This window comes from Lepisma saccharinum, chromosome 23 (genome assembly GCF_977018435.1).
Source record: "Lepisma saccharinum chromosome 23, izLepSacc3.1, whole genome shotgun sequence".
In the NCBI taxonomy this organism is placed as follows: domain Eukaryota; kingdom Metazoa; phylum Arthropoda; class Insecta; order Zygentoma; family Lepismatidae; genus Lepisma; species Lepisma saccharinum.
Window position 1 is genome coordinate 17479737 of NC_139251.1, and position 17807 is coordinate 17497543.

At 40.7% G+C, this 17807-nt stretch overlaps 1 protein-coding gene across 1 annotated transcript in view; it reads right to left on the reverse strand.

Annotated features, from left to right (window-relative positions):
* The window catches only part of LOC145977762 (discoidin domain-containing receptor 2-like), a 407841-nt gene that overhangs the window by 182659 nt on the left and 207375 nt on the right, over nt 1-17807 (reverse strand). The window contains exon 3 of the mRNA XM_083110031.1: nt 6341-6446. Coding sequence (XP_082966157.1) covers nt 6341-6446 — 106 coding nt within the window. The remainder of the gene's footprint in view (nt 1-6340; nt 6447-17807) is intronic.

Genomic DNA, 17807 nt, shown 5'->3' on the forward strand with positions numbered 1-17807 from the left:
TACGGGGCGGGAGTTAACTTTTATTTTATTTTGATACGTTTGCAGCCTAAAACTCTGGACTTAGAAACATGAAAATACTTATGTTATGCGCAGAAGTCCTCAACAGATAGCGAGCGCTCTGTATTATATATACATCTAGACATTGTTTTCTTGCTGAGATCCATACAAACAGAATTATGAATACGTATATTATTCTGATACCTATACTTGACAATTATTCATATCGATACTAATTTCTGACATAAACTCATTGTACTGAACTAATCCTTCATGAGTATCTGCCACTCATATTATCTTGGCAACGTGGCTTGAATTTCATAATTTCGTTTTGGATTATGGATTTCGACGTTTAACAACCCGTGGTGCAATATCCCGTGAAGGTCAGTGCCTACCTACCAGCCTCACTCCCACCGAATGTAGGACATCATCCAACCAGTTACGGGGTGACGTGTGGTCAGCACGACGAACCTGAGTCGTCGTTGTAGGTTTTCTTTACCGTGTGAAAATGAGTGAAAGGGGGCTACTAAATAAATAAATCAATCAAGGAGAAATATCTAGGTAAATCACTTAGGTAAGAGTTGAGTGAAATACTGTAGTTAAACGGTGAAAGTGTAGTGAAAGTAAAGGAAATGAGAGATGTTGTTTGTGAACTCCCAAGTAGTGCAAAGAGGACTTAGACTGAGGGAAAGAGAGGTGTAGAAAAACTCCACTGAAATTTTCATCCTTGTATGGTGTGCACAGCTGTCAAGGCTCATACTTGAAAAATAAATTCTATTCTACTCATGCGTAACTCCCCAATTTCCTCACGATGGTGGGTGGTCCAATACACAGGCCGAAATTTCATGAGAAACGTTGTCACGCTTCCCCCAAGAGACTCGAACCTTCACCATGGCCGAGGCCCAAAGCTTGCGCCCAACGGCCACTGTGAGGAATTTGAGTAGATATACGCTATGCAATATAATCAATTCCCCAACTTTTTGCTGATAAAAATTGAAATTCAGTGGCAACACTGTTTGCATACAAAAGAAAATTTTCTTTTCTAGAGGTGTCTTCCGTTTTCTCTCTCCCCCAATGCTACTAAAAAATTCTGCCCGATTAAAGACTAGTCCTTTGTTCTTCCCCGTCTCCTTTTTTCCATCCTTCCGTCTGCACCTAATCTGGTGCTTCGTAATTGAGCAGTTTGGACGCCGAACAGCGCAAACGAAAGACGAAATTATTAAGATGTTTTTCACTAGCTGGAGAGAATTCTTAAGGATTTTTCTCCTTTATGGAGTAGTGGGGGAGAGGGAACTTTCAGGGAAACTGACAAGTAGATTGTTAAGCTTGCATTAATAAAGGCAGATTTTTTAAAAAAGAAATAAAAATCTGTTATGCTACTTGTTGTCTAAGCATTCTTTGCATTTTCTTTCGTCTCTACGCTCGAAATAGAATTCTTTGGAGCGTGCGCTTAATCTTGTTATGCAGGATGTTATAAGAATGTTTCTCTCTTGAATTTTTAAAATTAATGCAACGGTAAAACTCTGGAGTTTTACTGTATTTAATATTTAGCGGTATTTCTTTATGGATTTTCTTATTTTCGTCGATTCTGCAATACGTTTTCTCTTCGACTGTTCATTCATTTTACATTTTCTTTTCTGTAAGTGAAATTTTGTTTCGTTTTTCTATCTTATGTTTCCTTGGTAGTTCTTTCTGTCTGTCTCCTTTCTTTCTTCAACTATCTCTCTCTTTCTTATTCTCTATTTTTCTAGTCTCGTTCTTTCAAAATTCTTACCATTTCTCGCTCTCTGCAATCAATCTTTTCTTCTTTACCTCTTTTATCTTTCTTTATTTCAGCCTTCCATTCTCTACTTACCTGCACTCTCTTCTTTACGTCTAGCTCTCTTTTTTCATTCCCTCTCTCTCTCTTTCTTGTAATATTCCCTATGTCCTTTGTGCAATGAAAATATATGATACTGTCTGTGTGTTTTTGCTGACACATGCAGTTCATGAGTGTTAATAGGAAATGCACAAGTACATTTTGATTTTCAATTATGCACATGCCGTAAAACATTTCGTATGATAATAATGCACGAACCTGGCAACCTAAGCACTTATTTTCTTCAAAAAGACAAAAAATGAAATTGTACACAGGTACCGTTAAGTACAGTAATCGCGACTGATAAGTTCGCTAGACTTCACTTTTCCATTACTGCTTTTACGGGAATATAAACCTTAGAAATCATATTCTCTCCCTTCTACTCTCTGTATCTTTCTCTCCCTCTCTCTATTGTCTCTTTTTTCTTGATCTACCGATCTACCTTTCTCTCTCTCTCTCTCTCTCTCTCTCTCTCTCTCTCTCTATCTTCTCTACTTTCCTGGCATTTCCCCTCTTTACTCTTTCTCTCGCTCTATTTCTCGTTTACTCTTTCTATCTCTCTCTCTCTATTCACTCTCATTCTTTTTCTACTTTTCTTTACCCTTCTCCTCTCTCTCTCGCTTCTTTTTCTCACTCTATCTCTCGTTTACTCTTTCTCTCTCTATTTACTCTCTTCCTCTTCTCATTCTTTTTTCTACTTATCTTTACCCTTTTCCTCTCTCTCTCTCCCTTCTTTTTTCTCGCTCTATCTCTCGTTTACTCTCTCTTTCTCTTTCTCTGTTTACTCTCTTACTCTTCTTTCTATTTCTACTTTTCTACCATTTTCCTCTCTTGCTCTCCTTTTTTCTCTATCTCTATCTTCTTTCTCTAACTTTCTCTCTCTCCTTGTGTTACCTTAATAATAATGATATAGTGCTATCTATTTTCACTAATTTTCTCGCTCTCTCTCTCTTTTACTTTCTTTCTTTCTCTCTTTCTGTCTCTCTCTCATGACTTCCTCTTTCTCTGTAATTCTTTTTCTACTTTTCTCTCCCCTTCTCCTTTTCTCTATCTCTCTCTCCCTCTATTCTATTTCTCCACCTCTCTCTTTTTCTCTAACTTTCTCTCTCTCTCCTAGTGTCACCTTAAAAATAATACTGATGATACAGTGCTCTACATCTGCATCAAGACACGGTTTCTACCGCAGCCAACACACAAACATTCTCAGTGGAGCCCGACACCTTATGTGAGGGGAGGCAGTTCGTTCTGCTCCTTGAGCCGTGTGTACATTCTTCCAGTCGATGCTGAATACTTCTGCAGGCACGGCCGCATACTTCCAGCCGCGACATAGCTTTAATTATAGGAAACTGGGGTATTTGAGTCCCCCTCCCCATGTTTATGTGCGAGCTTTCGAGGGGGGTTTATCTTCCTGCAAGTATGGCCTAATGGCAAGGACCGAAACGTGCTGCCGAATAATAAATCTTATTAATTTTCCATAAGGTGATGGCAGGGGATAGGAATCCCGTCGTCGGTCTCTTAAGTGTTCAGCCTCCGATGCTCCTTCGTCGACATTTGCAAATGTTGCCATATCTGGTGGAAAAAAATCACCAAATCTCGTCTCATCACAGATTCCTGTAAGGGGCACTTTTTACTGCGAGTAATCAAAAGGTTTACGAACAATTGTACGTTGCGGGGTGGTTAACAGAGCACGATACGATCCCAGTGCTGCCGGATTCGAATCCCGGCCTGGCATGGATGTTCTTTGTGTCTCTTTATCAGTTTCATCATATCATCTCTCATCCTCATCTTTGCGATTAGCCAATGTGGCAGAGAAGTGAAGGAAAATAAGCCAAATCAATCAATAATCTTTACATGATTCTCAAGTTCTCATGAGTGGATATGACGATATTACTGTGTTTATTGCCATGATTATCAACATTACTGCGGGATGTTCATATCTGTATGTATTCGTTTAGTGCAGGGAACATCAAACTGTCAATCACGAACTGTGGTTCGTGAATGATTGTGTACAGTGCAATTGAAGCTCTGGCAGCAATCTTGAGGGAAATCACTCATGCTGATTGCACATCCAAACATTTACAATAGTCCTCATAGTGTTGACAATTGTGATGTTCGTTCAGATAGACTCCCTCCCCCACGCCCCCATAATTGCAGTTATAACTTTTATGCAGTGAGGAAGGAAATTCCAATAAATATACTTGAAGCTTCAGGATATTATATATCAAACACGAGAAACTTCAGGGAGAAATTTCCCCTCATCCCCTTCAAATTACTAACTGATTTTAAGACAAGTCATGTCAGATGGTTAGAATTTACATTTCTCTTGTGACCCTTTTGAAAGACCTTTGCAGTTGGAGCCCTGAGGCTGTACCCCCTCCCTTCATTCCCACTCCTAAGACCTGGCCTGACTACAAAGTCAGAAGTTCCAAGTTCGAATCCTGGTCAGAGCATCAGTTTGTCCCTTCATCTATTTCGCCAATCCATCATTCATTCTGAGCGTCGCGGTTAAACAAATAGGTTTATTTCAGCTTTAAAAAGTCAACTATGTATTATTTTTATGAGATCAGACATTGCAGCTGTTAGTTTTGATCCCTTATATTGATTTTCTAGAAAGTTGTATTGATCGACCACATTTGGTGAAACATTGCGAGAGCTGGCAACCTTGCGCGGGACCCTTATTCCAGAACTGCTTTCCTCCTGCCTTCATTGACGCCCTTAGTCCTACAGAAGAAGAGGAAGGAAGACGGAATGAAAGAAGGCCAATAGATTCTCCATCCCCCTCAGCCCTCAAAACCACCCCTGCCACAACACACGCACCCTCAAGATCTTCCCCAACACAACCAACCTCCACTAGATTCTTCGACGTCCTCCTCGCGAAACAGGATTTTCCCCGCCTGAGCAAGATATCTTGCCGCGAGTGGCAGATAAGGCTTAGAACTGCTCAATGGCTGATCTAATGAGGTTCGTACCTTCGCAGCTCTGCTGGTAGAATTAGATCACTTTACTTCTTAGTTACAAGATTCTGCAACTCGTACACCTTGAAATCCGTTTATGCAGTAAAAATCACGCTCAAAAGTACGCGGTAGGTACAGAAAGTTTTAAAAATATGTATGTAGAGAATTTGTAAAAATATATAAATCAGTAGTTGGTCGTCCATGTCTTACATTACTTACTTTTTCCATGAAAATTCAAATTTCAGCACTAGTGCTGCCATCTATGTGTTTATTTCTAGATTGATGAAAAAGTGTTGCTAAAATTTTTGAGACATTTGGTTTTAATCAAAAGCCGTTAAAGAACGAAATGTGTTTTTAAAAAGCTAAAATGTAACGAAAAAGGTTTTGAAAAATGAAACCGAAAAATAGTTTTCAAAGCTGAATCTGCAAAATCGATGTTTCATGAGGGTTTGGTGGTAACGCTGTTGCCTTGCAATCAAGGTGTCCCTGGTTTAATTACTGGCGCAGGCACATTCCAGGCTAGTTCAAATACCAATTTACAGTGTAGGTTCAGTCCCGATTTGCTCATCTCGGTTTAAAATGGTATTAAACTTAACGTAAACCGTAACCGAAAAATCAGTTTTAAGAGCTGAACCTAAAAATTGCTTTTAAAACTGAAACTACAGAATCATTTTTTGAGAGATGGACCTAAAAATTTATTGGAAAACCGGAATTAAAAAGTCAGTTTGGAGAGCTAAAACCTAAAAATTGTTTGGAAAAGAAACTGAAAAATCTGTTTTGAGAGCTGTTTGTAATGTTTGTAAACTAGAACCGAAAAATCAGTTTTGAGAGCTGAAACCTAAAAATCCTTTGGAGAGAAACTGAAAAATCGGTTTTGAGAGCTGAAACATAAGAAATGTTTGGAAAATTAAAACCGAAACATCAGCTTTCCGAGCTGAAACCTAAAAATTGTTCGGAAAAGAAACTAAAAAAATCGGTTTTGACAGCAGAAACCTACAAATCGTTTGGAAAGAAACTGAAAAATCGGTTTTGAGAGCTCAAACATAAGAAATGTTTGGAAAACTAAAACCGAAAAATAAGTTTTGAGAGCTGAAACCTAAAAATCGTTTGGAAGGAAACTGAAAAAACGGTTTTGAGAGCTGAAACATAAGAAATGTTTGGAAAACTAAAACCGAAAAATCAGTTTTGAGAGCTGAAACTTAAAAATTGTTTGGAAAACAAACTGAAAAATCTGTTTTGAGAGCTGAAACATAAATGTTTGGAAAACTAAAACCGAAAAATCAATTTTGAGAGCTGAAACCTAAAAATTGTTTGGAAAGGAAACTGAAAAATCGGTTTTGACAGCTGAAACATAAGAAATGTTTGGAAAACTAAAACAGAAAAATCTTCGAGAGCTATTTTTTTTCCTTCCAAAAAACAAGTTTCAGTTTTCCAATCCTTTTACAGTCGTTTATCTTTTACACTCCAGTTTCACTCATAGCTTCGGAAACCAACCAGCTAAGGAAATGAAACTAAGGGAAAGCTCACTCACCTGGCGTGCTGGGGTCCAACCACCGCGCTATCGAAGGAGGAACTCGCCGTTATGTCGTCGTCCCTGATGGCCCCAGACTCCATTCCCAAAGGGGCGATGCACTGGGCTGAAACAAGACAGAAACAAACCATTAGCCTCGTGAAGGAGGTTTTCTGTGGTCGAGCGTCTCTTGGTCGACCCACTGAATATTTTATTAACCACGCCGTTTTCCCCGCAAGAGGCCGGGAAAAGGAGGCTTTTCTTCGGAAGAAAAGCCATTTCTATACATTTTTTACTGCGTTTCTTTTCATTCGGTCCTCTTTCAGGTTTATTTTATCATTTTAGAGCCGGGAAATAACGGGGATGTCTGCAGACTCGGGAAAGACCATATTTTAGTGTCCGCGTACGGGTACGAAACCAACTACAGTTATTGCCGCTAGGGCACGTGAACAAAGGGTCTCAAAGGGGGGCTGAATTTCCAGGAATTGCCCAGCCCTTCACTGATGTTCACGGTTTAAAAACGGGCTGGGGCATTACCTTAAGATTACCCGAATTCGATGTAGTATAGCTCTGGGTCCTCCGGCCACTAATGAATTGGTACCTGGGGGGGAGGGGGGGCTAAAGGCGGTCGAAGTGTGTTGCTGATCACATATCCTCTAGTGTTGTCCACGGGACGAGACGGGACAGGCTTTTAAAAATTCGAGACGAGACGAGATTGACCATGTGTCATGAGACAAACGAATATTTTCGAGACGAGACAGCATTTCCACGAGACTTCCACGAGACGAGACAGGCCAAAGTCTCGTCTCGTGGGCAACACTAATATCCTCCTATACGGCTGAGTGAGTGCGTGCGGCACTACATAGACTTCCTCCTAATCATGGACATCAGGAAGGGTGGGGGAGGGGGTAGCCACAGTAATTGATGAGAATTATTATTAAAAAGGAGTTTTTTGGGGGGTTACGCTATTTTGGGGGAAATATGTCTCCTTTACCCCTCCTGGAAAAAAAATATCTTGCCTGCCCTTCCTTGGAAAAAATCCTCCGGACATCCATGGCTCCATATGTTCTATTATGGCATTTGAGAGTCAGGTCCTGTCAATCAACTTTTGATTGGATGAAGCGTAGTCAGCACATGGAGTCCCATCGTCGCTGTTTACTGGATTTTGTGATCGGAACACACTATATATTTTCAAATAGCTCCCCACTTAACCTGACGATGCTGGGTCAACGCTGAGTATTTTAGCTTCGGAGTCGAACCCGTGACCCATGGACGTCCGGAAGGGGTACAAGTGGGAGTCATGCCTCCTGGAAAAGTATGTCAAAATATTTCACCCATAAATGATATCATTAATTATTATAAGGACACTGCAGCAACATCGTAACTTCAAACTGAAGTAGTGTCTTTTGAGGAGGCAATACTAGAAAGGAGGGGAAATATACCTTCTTTGCCCCCCTTGGAAAAAGCCATGCGGAAGTCCATGGCAGGACCTCTCGCACCAAAGGTGCCCGCATTTGTTTATGAATGCCGACCTCCATGGCGGAGTGGTTAGCACAGCGCGCCACGACGCCAGGAGTCCCGAGCTCGAATCACTGCCTTGGTATTGGCGTTATTTGTGTCTAACAATTTCATCATCCTCGTCGTTGTGATTAGCCCAAAGTGACAAAAGTGAAGTAAAATAAAGAAAATCAATCTTACAGTGAATGAAGATTAGTTCCTTTTTCTTCCATCAGAGACATTTGAGCACTCGTAAAGCTTAAAAGTACGGGTCAAAAAGTGAGAGAAATGGTTGAATGCCGTGTGTGCACGACACACGCCACGTTGCGACAGGGCAATCCCAGGAACACCCAGTTGACCATCAGGAGATAAGAACTTCCGAGAAAGACTTCAGATTTCAGATGCTGACACGTGCTGAGTCCCCCCTCCCCTCCCTCTGCATAAACTGCCAGCTTCACACGTTGCACCCGATATGATTCCATGCTATTATAGTACCCTCCGCAACGGCACTTCATGTCTTATTTATGGCAGTTTATCGGAGGACAAGAGCTTTGACAAATGACCGCTTTGGAGAAAAACGCTGGATAAACATGCGAGGACTTGCCCCGGGACCAAATATACGGCTTCAGGTTTGCATTATCTCTGGAATTTATGTTAGCTGGTGCAATAATTTGTTACTAAGTTACTCGGCTTTCTCCGCAGAAAGAGCGAAGGCATTTTTCAAGCTTGTCTCTTCCTGCGTTTGCGACGTCCTTAACGGCTTGTATGTTACCTTTAATGCGAACAATGACAAGAAGATAACTAAATTGGAAGATGGCGTGTTAATTGTGCGTGAGTGTGTACAATAGCCATTTGCTTCACGTACTCTACAATGTACGTGTTAACCCTCGGTTTTTACCTCCCCCCTTCCTCCAGTTCCCGTGAAAATACGAATTTAAAAACAAACAAGCTGTTCATATTCGTTGGGCCAGAGCGGCATATAACAATCCGTGGTTCGTTTCTTCTGGGTTTTCTTGACACTGGGAGAGTGGTCTGGCACACTACGACGCCAGGGGTAGCTGGGTTCGAATCCCGGACTAGGCATGAGCGTTTTTTGTTAGCGTCCCTCATCATCGCGCAGGCACGTTGCCAGGTGGAGGGGTTGCGAAAATCCAACAAATGTCTAATTTACATAATGTATAGTGATAATTAATATTACTTTCTTAGCAGGATTAAACATATTGTACATATAATTAGTTGTAATATACTGAGAAATTCATATCTAGGGCTTCTAACTCCCCCCCAAACTTTTCGTCGTTAGATGGCGGGTGCTGACAAGGGACGACGCCCCGATATAAAATTCTGGTGACAGGCCTGTGTTCGCGATTAGCCAAAAGTGGCAGAAAATAAAAATAAAATAAACCAACTCAATCAATCAATTAAGAAAGCAACTGAATATGGGACAAAGAATGATTGTAAAGAAATTTGTGAGTTCCCTTTTCTGTTTGTGAGTTACATGTGCTCTTTTGTATTTACAGTACGGATTACTACTTATTCGTTTATTTTCACTCTTACTTTGCAACGGTAGTTTGATTGTAAACTGCGCCCGACCCTGTGGCCGAGTGGTTAGCACATCGCGCTGCGACGCCAAGGGTCCCGGGTTCGAATCCCGGTCGGGCTTGGTTGTTTGTGAATGTCCATTCATCAATTTCATCATTTCATCACTCATCCCCATCTTCGCAAATTAGCCAAGAGGCACAAAAAAAACGCGAAGTAAAATAAACTAAATCAAAATCAAAATCAGATTGTAAACTGCACAAAGTTACGGTTTCTTTGCTGTGCAATGTGTAAGTACTAGTTGGCCTTGAGTCTGTTTATGGGCACACCCAACTTGCAACAAACACCAAAACTAAATACTAAAATCTCTAAACTTGGCCCTCATAACCTAACTAATTATGCATTATTATACCTAAGCGGAATTGCTGCCAATTGTGGTGAATATTTATTTTTTTACTAAACGTCTTTTGAGAAATATGCCCACCAGCAAAGGAAAGAAAGCTGTGTGAAGAAAAAATCTGGATTCGGGAATGAAATATATAGCCGAAAATGATACTCGTAGGGGAGAACAAGTTAAACTAACTTACGAAGTAATTAATTACGTTATACGAGCATAGAATTGCGCCTAAACTGACATGCAAAGCCGCACAGTAACCTTGCAATAATGGCCAATAAAAACATACAAGTATAGTGGTGCCATCTGTTGTGCAAATAAGTAAACCGTCTGAAGATGCAAGTGCCTTAAGTATCAAAAACTTGCGAAACTGTTTTTACTTTCTTTTCTCTGATCCTTGGCGCCACATTTTATCTTGGCGTGCGGGAACCTCCCAGGAGAGGATATATGGACGCCATCTGGCGAATTCCACGCGAAGCTATCCATCAGGGCCCGCGGAGGTTCCCAGGTCTTCTTCCTGCAAGACTGACGTCGTCGCTGGTTGAGGGAGGCAGAAGCAATAATGAACCTCACTGGATGGTTAGCTGCAAATCAACTCCCTGTAAGCTGAGGAACTTCCTTCCATCAGCTGACACTTGAGCCTTCCAGCTCCAGGGATGCTAGAACTTCGACCTATGGAACTATGGCCCTAGTGTTCGCCACGAGGGGATAAGGATATAAGGAGTGTCATTTTTGTTTTTTAAAACTACAAGTGTGAAATGGTCCTATTGCTCGTATTGGCACGAATATATTGTAATTTTCAAAACCTTGACACAAATACATGCAAAAAAAAAAAGTTGGGAATTTAATTTTATTACAGAATAACACCACATTTTCAACAATGGGTTTATGTTACGAATTTTTACCTGAAATTCTACTAAAATATAACGCTATTCTATGTTTAGCAAATTACGCTACAAATAGGCTTATAGGCGCACTGCACTCTAGTCTAATGCACCAATGGTCTAATTAGTCGCCTAGAGTTTGGGATAAATTTGACTAAAAAAAAGTGTATATTATATTCCAATAAAAAGGAGATGTCACTTTTGGCTTTCGGAAAAAAATCTTTTTTTTTTCTAAAACCGAAAACGGGTTTTCGAAGCTTGTAGCCAGAAAAATGTTTTAAAACCGAAAATCAATTTCATAATATGTCACTATTAAAATGATGTTTTCAGTTTCTGACTAGAAAATTAACAGTTTTCTTGAATCATTGATGATTTTTGGACATAATGTTTCAGGGTAAGTTTTAAAAATTTACTGCACATTCTGGGTTTTTGTTACTAAGTACTTGATGCATACATACATACATTTATTTTAGACCTGGAACAGTTTCTTAAGTAGCTGTTCTTAGAAATTTAAATAGACCCCTTTCACTCTCTTTTACTTTTTGTCATAATGAAAGAAAGTTCACAGATTATTTATTTTCTTCTGTTCTTCCCACGGCTCCTCACCCCTGGCACCACCTTTATCTTTATTATACTCACCATTTTGGATTCATTTATTTCCCTAGTATGCTTTTGTTTTGCTTTCTCGGTTTCTTTACACTGGAGGAAACTGAAATTTCGTGCCTTGTTCTCAATATAAAGGGAATTCTACGCTGCTGCTTCCTGTTTACGATTTGAATTGTGTCCACACCCACAATCTGAACCAGGCCATCTTTACCTACTGAAGCCCGCATGATTAAAAAATCAACTCGGAATTTTATTTTTTGACTTTTGCGTCGGAAGGCAGGGAGGGTCGCATAAATCATTGAAGCAATCAGGCTGATTCACTTGCCATGGAGGCGGTAACTTATTCAGGATGACTGCATTGCCACACGTATGCCTCAGAGCAACACAACAGTTCGGCGACAAGGTAGCAAGTGAATGAGTCTCACATTCTGTGGGTGTGGCTATTCCTGACCTGTGAGGGAAGGATGGATGTTAACAGTAGAAGGTGTCATTTATGACTAGCGAATTGGAAAGAACGAATCAACGATCAGTTGAATTCTCTTCGACTGACATCGGGCATTTTCGAGTCACAAGGCACAGAAAGTTTCTGGCGGGACGAAACAAGTGCACGTCGGATACACAACATGTTTTCCAAACCTACTGTAAAACGAGGGCGAGAGAGATTTGATCAGCATCGTTATTGGATAAAAGTTGTACAATAGTACACAAAACACCCAGACACTGTACTAACAAGCTAATAAAGACAAGTGACAAAACAGACGTACGCTTGGCAACGTTGCAACGGGAGAGCGATGTTACCCCTGCAGCTTTTACTTCGCAACTGAGGTTGTTGACATCAGCCACGCACCCCCGAAGACGATTGGTTGGTGGACACATAAAGTTATGTAGCAAGATGTAGATCAGCCGTCAGTTGGGCCCGCTATCAGTATTGACAACACCGCTCTTTGTACTTGGAAACTTGCACGTCTAAAGACGAAAAGTCTGGGTAGGTCTCTTCATTGTTGCTTTAATGTTGACTGCAACTAGGAACGAATATTGGAAGAAATCTAGCCCGGGTTTCACCACGTGGAAGGTCAGATACATGTCACACATCCCTCCTACCCAGTAGAAGCATTTAGAAGACAGCGGAGCGTAATGCTTCCCCCAGGACCCTCTGGTCTCCTCAACGGCGCATCGTCCTTCCGGCAGAAAACGACGCCGCCTACTTCGGACAGCCGTGACCCGAAACTCAAGTCGGAGGCTGGGGAATCCATCTTCCCCCGCTCTTCCTCCCGGGAAGGAGCTCTCTCCCGGAAGGAGGCGGGATGCGGCTTCTGGAAACCAGAACTTTGCGAAGGTGGCAGGTCGTGAATCAATGTCCATGGCCACCTGACCGAAGAGCGATGCGGTGCGAACCGCGAGTGGCAATGACAAAGCGCTTCTGCAGCGGCTCGGATTGTGGAATGCACAGCGCGGAGGAACTGCATGGACAATTAGGTTGAACCCATGGGCAATTGTCAAAGGGTAATTGTTGCAATCAATATGTTTTGGAATTCAGTGTTTTCCCCCTTTTGAAACAGGGTTCATTGATTCTGTGTGTAGATTTGCAGCATGTCGGAGTACTGCACGCGAACTCGCTGCTGCTCCAAGTTCCTGGGTGTGTGGTTTCGTGTATTCAGTCACTCTCTGGTACAAATAAAACACGAATGGAGACTTACTTACACTCTAATAACACGATGAATATAAAATACACTGAATATAATGAAATCTTCCACATAAATACATAGGAAAATGACGAGACATACAACTTCTGCACGTCGTCTCTAGACTCAACTCGCGCACACACTGCGCATGCGCAGACTGGCATGGCAACAAGATAACACGAATGACAATTCGAACAGATACAATCAATGTATTGAGAGTATAGGAATCGATAATCGTGTATTTCCGGGGCCTCCCGATGGCGCAGTAGTAGCGTCGTCGCCTTGTAGTCAAGGGGTCCCCGGTTCGATACCCGGTGGAGGCATATAGTAGTTCGGATCCCACTTTAAACTATAGGTCCAATCCCGATTAGCCTTACTGTGCATAAAGTGGACTTCTCAAGCTACCTTAACGAAAGATTCGAACAACTACATTTGAATAAGAAGTGCAAATCTATCTGCAAAATAATATCCTTATACAATTTAACGTGGCATTATTTTAAATGAGAATCTTACAATACTTGTAAGAAATGGAAGAACCTCTCACAAGCAGATTATCATCCAGATACACATGAGTATGGTATAACATTGTAATTCCGAAAAGAACCAGTTACATATTGCCTATTTGTATTTCCGAAATAGTAAGTAACTTCTGCAAACTCTCCTTCCGAAAATGAACTAATGTTTGTGTAACAATTTTAGATAAGTTATAGATATGATGTTTCTTGACACACTTAAAACAACAACTTCACGTTCCAAAAGGATGAGGTGTAACGAGCATATTAGTGTTGCATATCTACAAAAATTAGACACATTTGCTTTTCTTGAACACTGAGGACATCTAACGGTCAGGCAGGCATAAGCTGCAAAAATTCACCGCCAGGGGCAGCACCAGAGAGCAATCGAGAGGCGTAACGCTCTCGATGCCAAAAAATTGAACTAGCAATTTTTTTTTTACGTAAGGTTTGGACACATACCAAAGGGACAAACGTTACAAAATGAACTAATGTTTGTGTAACAATTTTAGATAAGTTATAGATATGATGTTTCTTGACACACTTAAAACAACAACTTCACGTTCCAAAAGGATGAGGTGTAACGAGCATATTAGTGTTGCATATCTACAAAAATTAGACACATTTGCTTTTCTTGAACACTGAGGACATCTAACGGTCAACTTGTAGACAATGTGGTTCCATGTAGAGAAATGAGTTTACAGTGAGCATATTGCCGTACTATGGAATATAAACCTTCGAAATGAGGTCATTTCAGACTTTTCGAGACGAAACTAAGAACGAGTTTCCATAAAATCTAGACGAGACAGGATCTTTAAGGTCCGAGAATCTAGTCTAGTTCCAGATTCTAGTAAATTACAATACATCAATCGCTGCGTTTGTGGTAATCAGTGGCGGCGCGAGGGATGCTTGCGCGCCCTTAATTTTCTTCCGCACATCTTCAGCACCCTCTACGTTCAACTGAAAACACTAACATTAATATGTAATATTATGTCATGTCGTCATATTGAGCGCCGAATGTTAGGTACTGAAGTAAGACCGTTATTATTGTATGCAACAGGCAAGCACTGAAAGAGGTGCAGATACTTACTGGCGGCAGCCTCTGTAAAGATCAGCGGCAGTTGTTTTTTTTCTACCGTCAGCATTGTTGTTATGTATTTTTCCTCTATTGTTTCTTCAAGTGGTGTGTTCGTGGTTTTTGATAATTACCTATAGCTTAATGTGAGTTATGTTTTTTTCTTTTTTGCATTGTTCATAAACGGTTTGTTTTCCGCCTACTTTTTCTTCCTTACACTGGAGCAAAAATTTCAGCTGCTTTTAAGGTATCACCAGCTCGTGCTCAGGAATTTATTTAATGAGAGCTGTAACATGAAGGGTAGTTTTCTTCTTAATACGTTCTATGTATTTGTTCGACGTAACATGTCTAGCAAACGTATCATTTCAAGCTTTTTCAAAACTATTAGGAAGAGGCCCAATGTTCACGAAGAAATTTTACAGTTCGTTGTTGGGGATAGTGCGGCAGAAGGGATTTTAAAGATGACACAGTTGCTGTGCTCTTCGCGTTTTGTCGTGTGGTAGACGAAAGGTATAATGTACTATGTATTTTGTACCTCCATTGGTTACATTGAAAAGGTTCAAAAATTGTGATTTTAAGGGAAGGATGATTTTATTTAGTATTTCACTACATAGTTCAATAAGACCGCAGGGTGTATCTGAATGTTTACACTGTATGACAACTTTCTTGGAGTAGAAGACTTAATACATATCATCATAGACGTCCAGGGGGAGGGCAAGGAAGGGGGGACAGCATCCCTGGAAAATGAATGTCAATCTAAAGTTATATATATTTCACCCATATATTTTAATTTCAGTCAGTAATTTATATTTTAATTTCAGTCAGTAATTTATGTTAATCACTCGCGGCGATAGGGATGCAGTTGCCCCTCCTTTTTGCTATTTTTGCCCCCGCACTATGCTAAAGCTTATCTACCAAGGAAAAGTAAACTCTACTTGCCCCCCCCCCCCTTCAGTTCTGGCACCTTGCTGCATGCGTGTTTCATGTTTTCCTAAATTTCTTTCCGCACCCCTTCTTACGATTGGTTTTCTATTTAGAGTCGCTTATCATTCACTTGTGGCTAATCGCGAAGACGAGGATGAGTGATGATAAGGTGAAACTGATGAAGGGGCACTTACAAAGAACACCGGCAAGATCTGCGAAACAAGACGACAGTGTGGTGCAAAACGCCGTCTTACATTTTGCAAAAACCACACCAGCCAACAATTCTTCAAAAGTAACAGAATTGTCCCGTTACACTCCCTCACCAGGCACCTCGTATCTATAGAAATATTTTTCAGGGAGGTGTCCGAACCAAGTATCTCAAAATAATAATAATCATAATTATTATATTAAATTTATTAAAATAGTATGAATTAATATATTCAAATTAATTAATAGTATATTTTTATTAAATGAATAGGTAAAAGGACGATATAAGAATGGTGACATAACAGCACGAATTCATTATCAAGTTTAAGTGTAGTTAAGGTCGAAAAAAATTTAAAAAACAATAGCCCTGGCAAGGAAATCAATATCAAATAGATAAAGAATTGAATATTTATTCAATGTAAAAAAGGCTGTTAGATCCAGTTGACGAAAAGTAAAGTTCATGGTACTGTCATTCAAAGTCGTATGATCCCAATATAATCCTTGCCTTCCAATAAGTTTGATTAAACAACAAGATTAAACAACAAGTATATTTTCATTATTTAATACTAGCCATGTTACCAGGCGTTGCCCGGTTATTTATTTATCCCACTCTTCTATTAGACAGGAAAATAATGAATTCGAACTATAGTTTAAATGTCATCGTGAATGTCACCAATTAGCTTAGCGACTCCGAAAACTATGGATTCGACACTAATGTAGTTTATTTTTGAAATTTTATTTTTCACCCCCTTTCACCCCCCACCCCCATATGCCGATAGGTGATAAACTTGTAGTTGAACGGCATTCGGAGTGTCACCCTTTCATCTTAGCGACCCCGAAAACTATGGATTCCACACTAATATCGTTCGTTTTCGATTATTTTTACATGTCATCCCATTCCCACGCCCCTAGGGGTGTCAGGGGTGTCTTACCCCAACAGTATTTCTTTCCAGATTGTAAGTCATATGTGTAGCAAGTTTGGTTGTAATTGCTCCAGGCGTTCGAGAGTTATACCGGAACAAACATACATAGCCTATATACACACATACATCCATTTTTACATACCTAGGTACATAGAAGATATATTACTTATTTTATTATTTCATTCCTTTCATTATTTAATTTCCGTACTTAGTAAGTCTTTCGGGGGGTCCGCACCTCCTGGACCCCCACAAAAGAAATACTTCCTTGTCCCTCGTTTATCGAGAATCTGCTGCGTCAGCATTGGTAGGCATCGTCCTCGCAAAATAACTCGCCAATAGAAAAAAAGTTATGGCTTTTCATAAGGCTGGAGCCGAGTGATCGGTCGGCGTCTCCTGTTTCGAACCCCTCCCCCCCGCAACCCCACCCCTGATTCGACATGTAAAACAGAGCGCCAGGAATCACTCAGCCAAGCGGAAGGAACCGGAATGAGCCGAGAGGAAGGGAGACGATTTCATTTTATAACGAAATTGATGCTTTATTGCTGATTCTCTTGAGGAAAGTAAATGAACCTTGATAGATCGAACGATGTGAGGAGGAAACCTAAAACTTCTGCGTTGCTTTCGTGTAAGTGTTTCCAACTCACTGAAGCAAAGCGAGATGTCAGATTGGCCGCACTGTCCAGTTTATAACGGCAAGGAATGGCCAGATTCGCAGCTTTCTACTGTCAAAATGTTCGTATTTACCTGGATTGGTTTATTTTACTTCGCTTTCCTACCACTTTTGGTCGTCACGATGGCGCAGTGGTAGCGTCGTCGCCTTATAATCAAGGGGTCCCGGGTTCAATACCCGATGGAGGCACATACTGATTCGGATTCCACTTTAAACTGTACATTCAGTCCCGATTAGCCTTACTGTGCACAAAATGGACGTAAAACACCAAATCAATCCGGTCCAATCCTGCCACTTTTGGCAGGTCACCAAGATGAGAATAAGTGATGATAGGTTGAAATTGATGAAGTGAGACACACAAGGAACACCAATGCCGAGACCGGGATTCAAATACGAGACCCCTGGCGTCGTAGTGCGATGTGCCAACAACTATGCCCAGTGGCGTATGCAGAAGTTACAGTTGGGAGGGGCGAATTTCTTTCGTGTATCTACCTCACCCAGAATCAATTCTTACCTACAATATATAAACAATATATGATTCTGTTAGAAGGAACGAACTATGTTCAAGTGATTCGCTG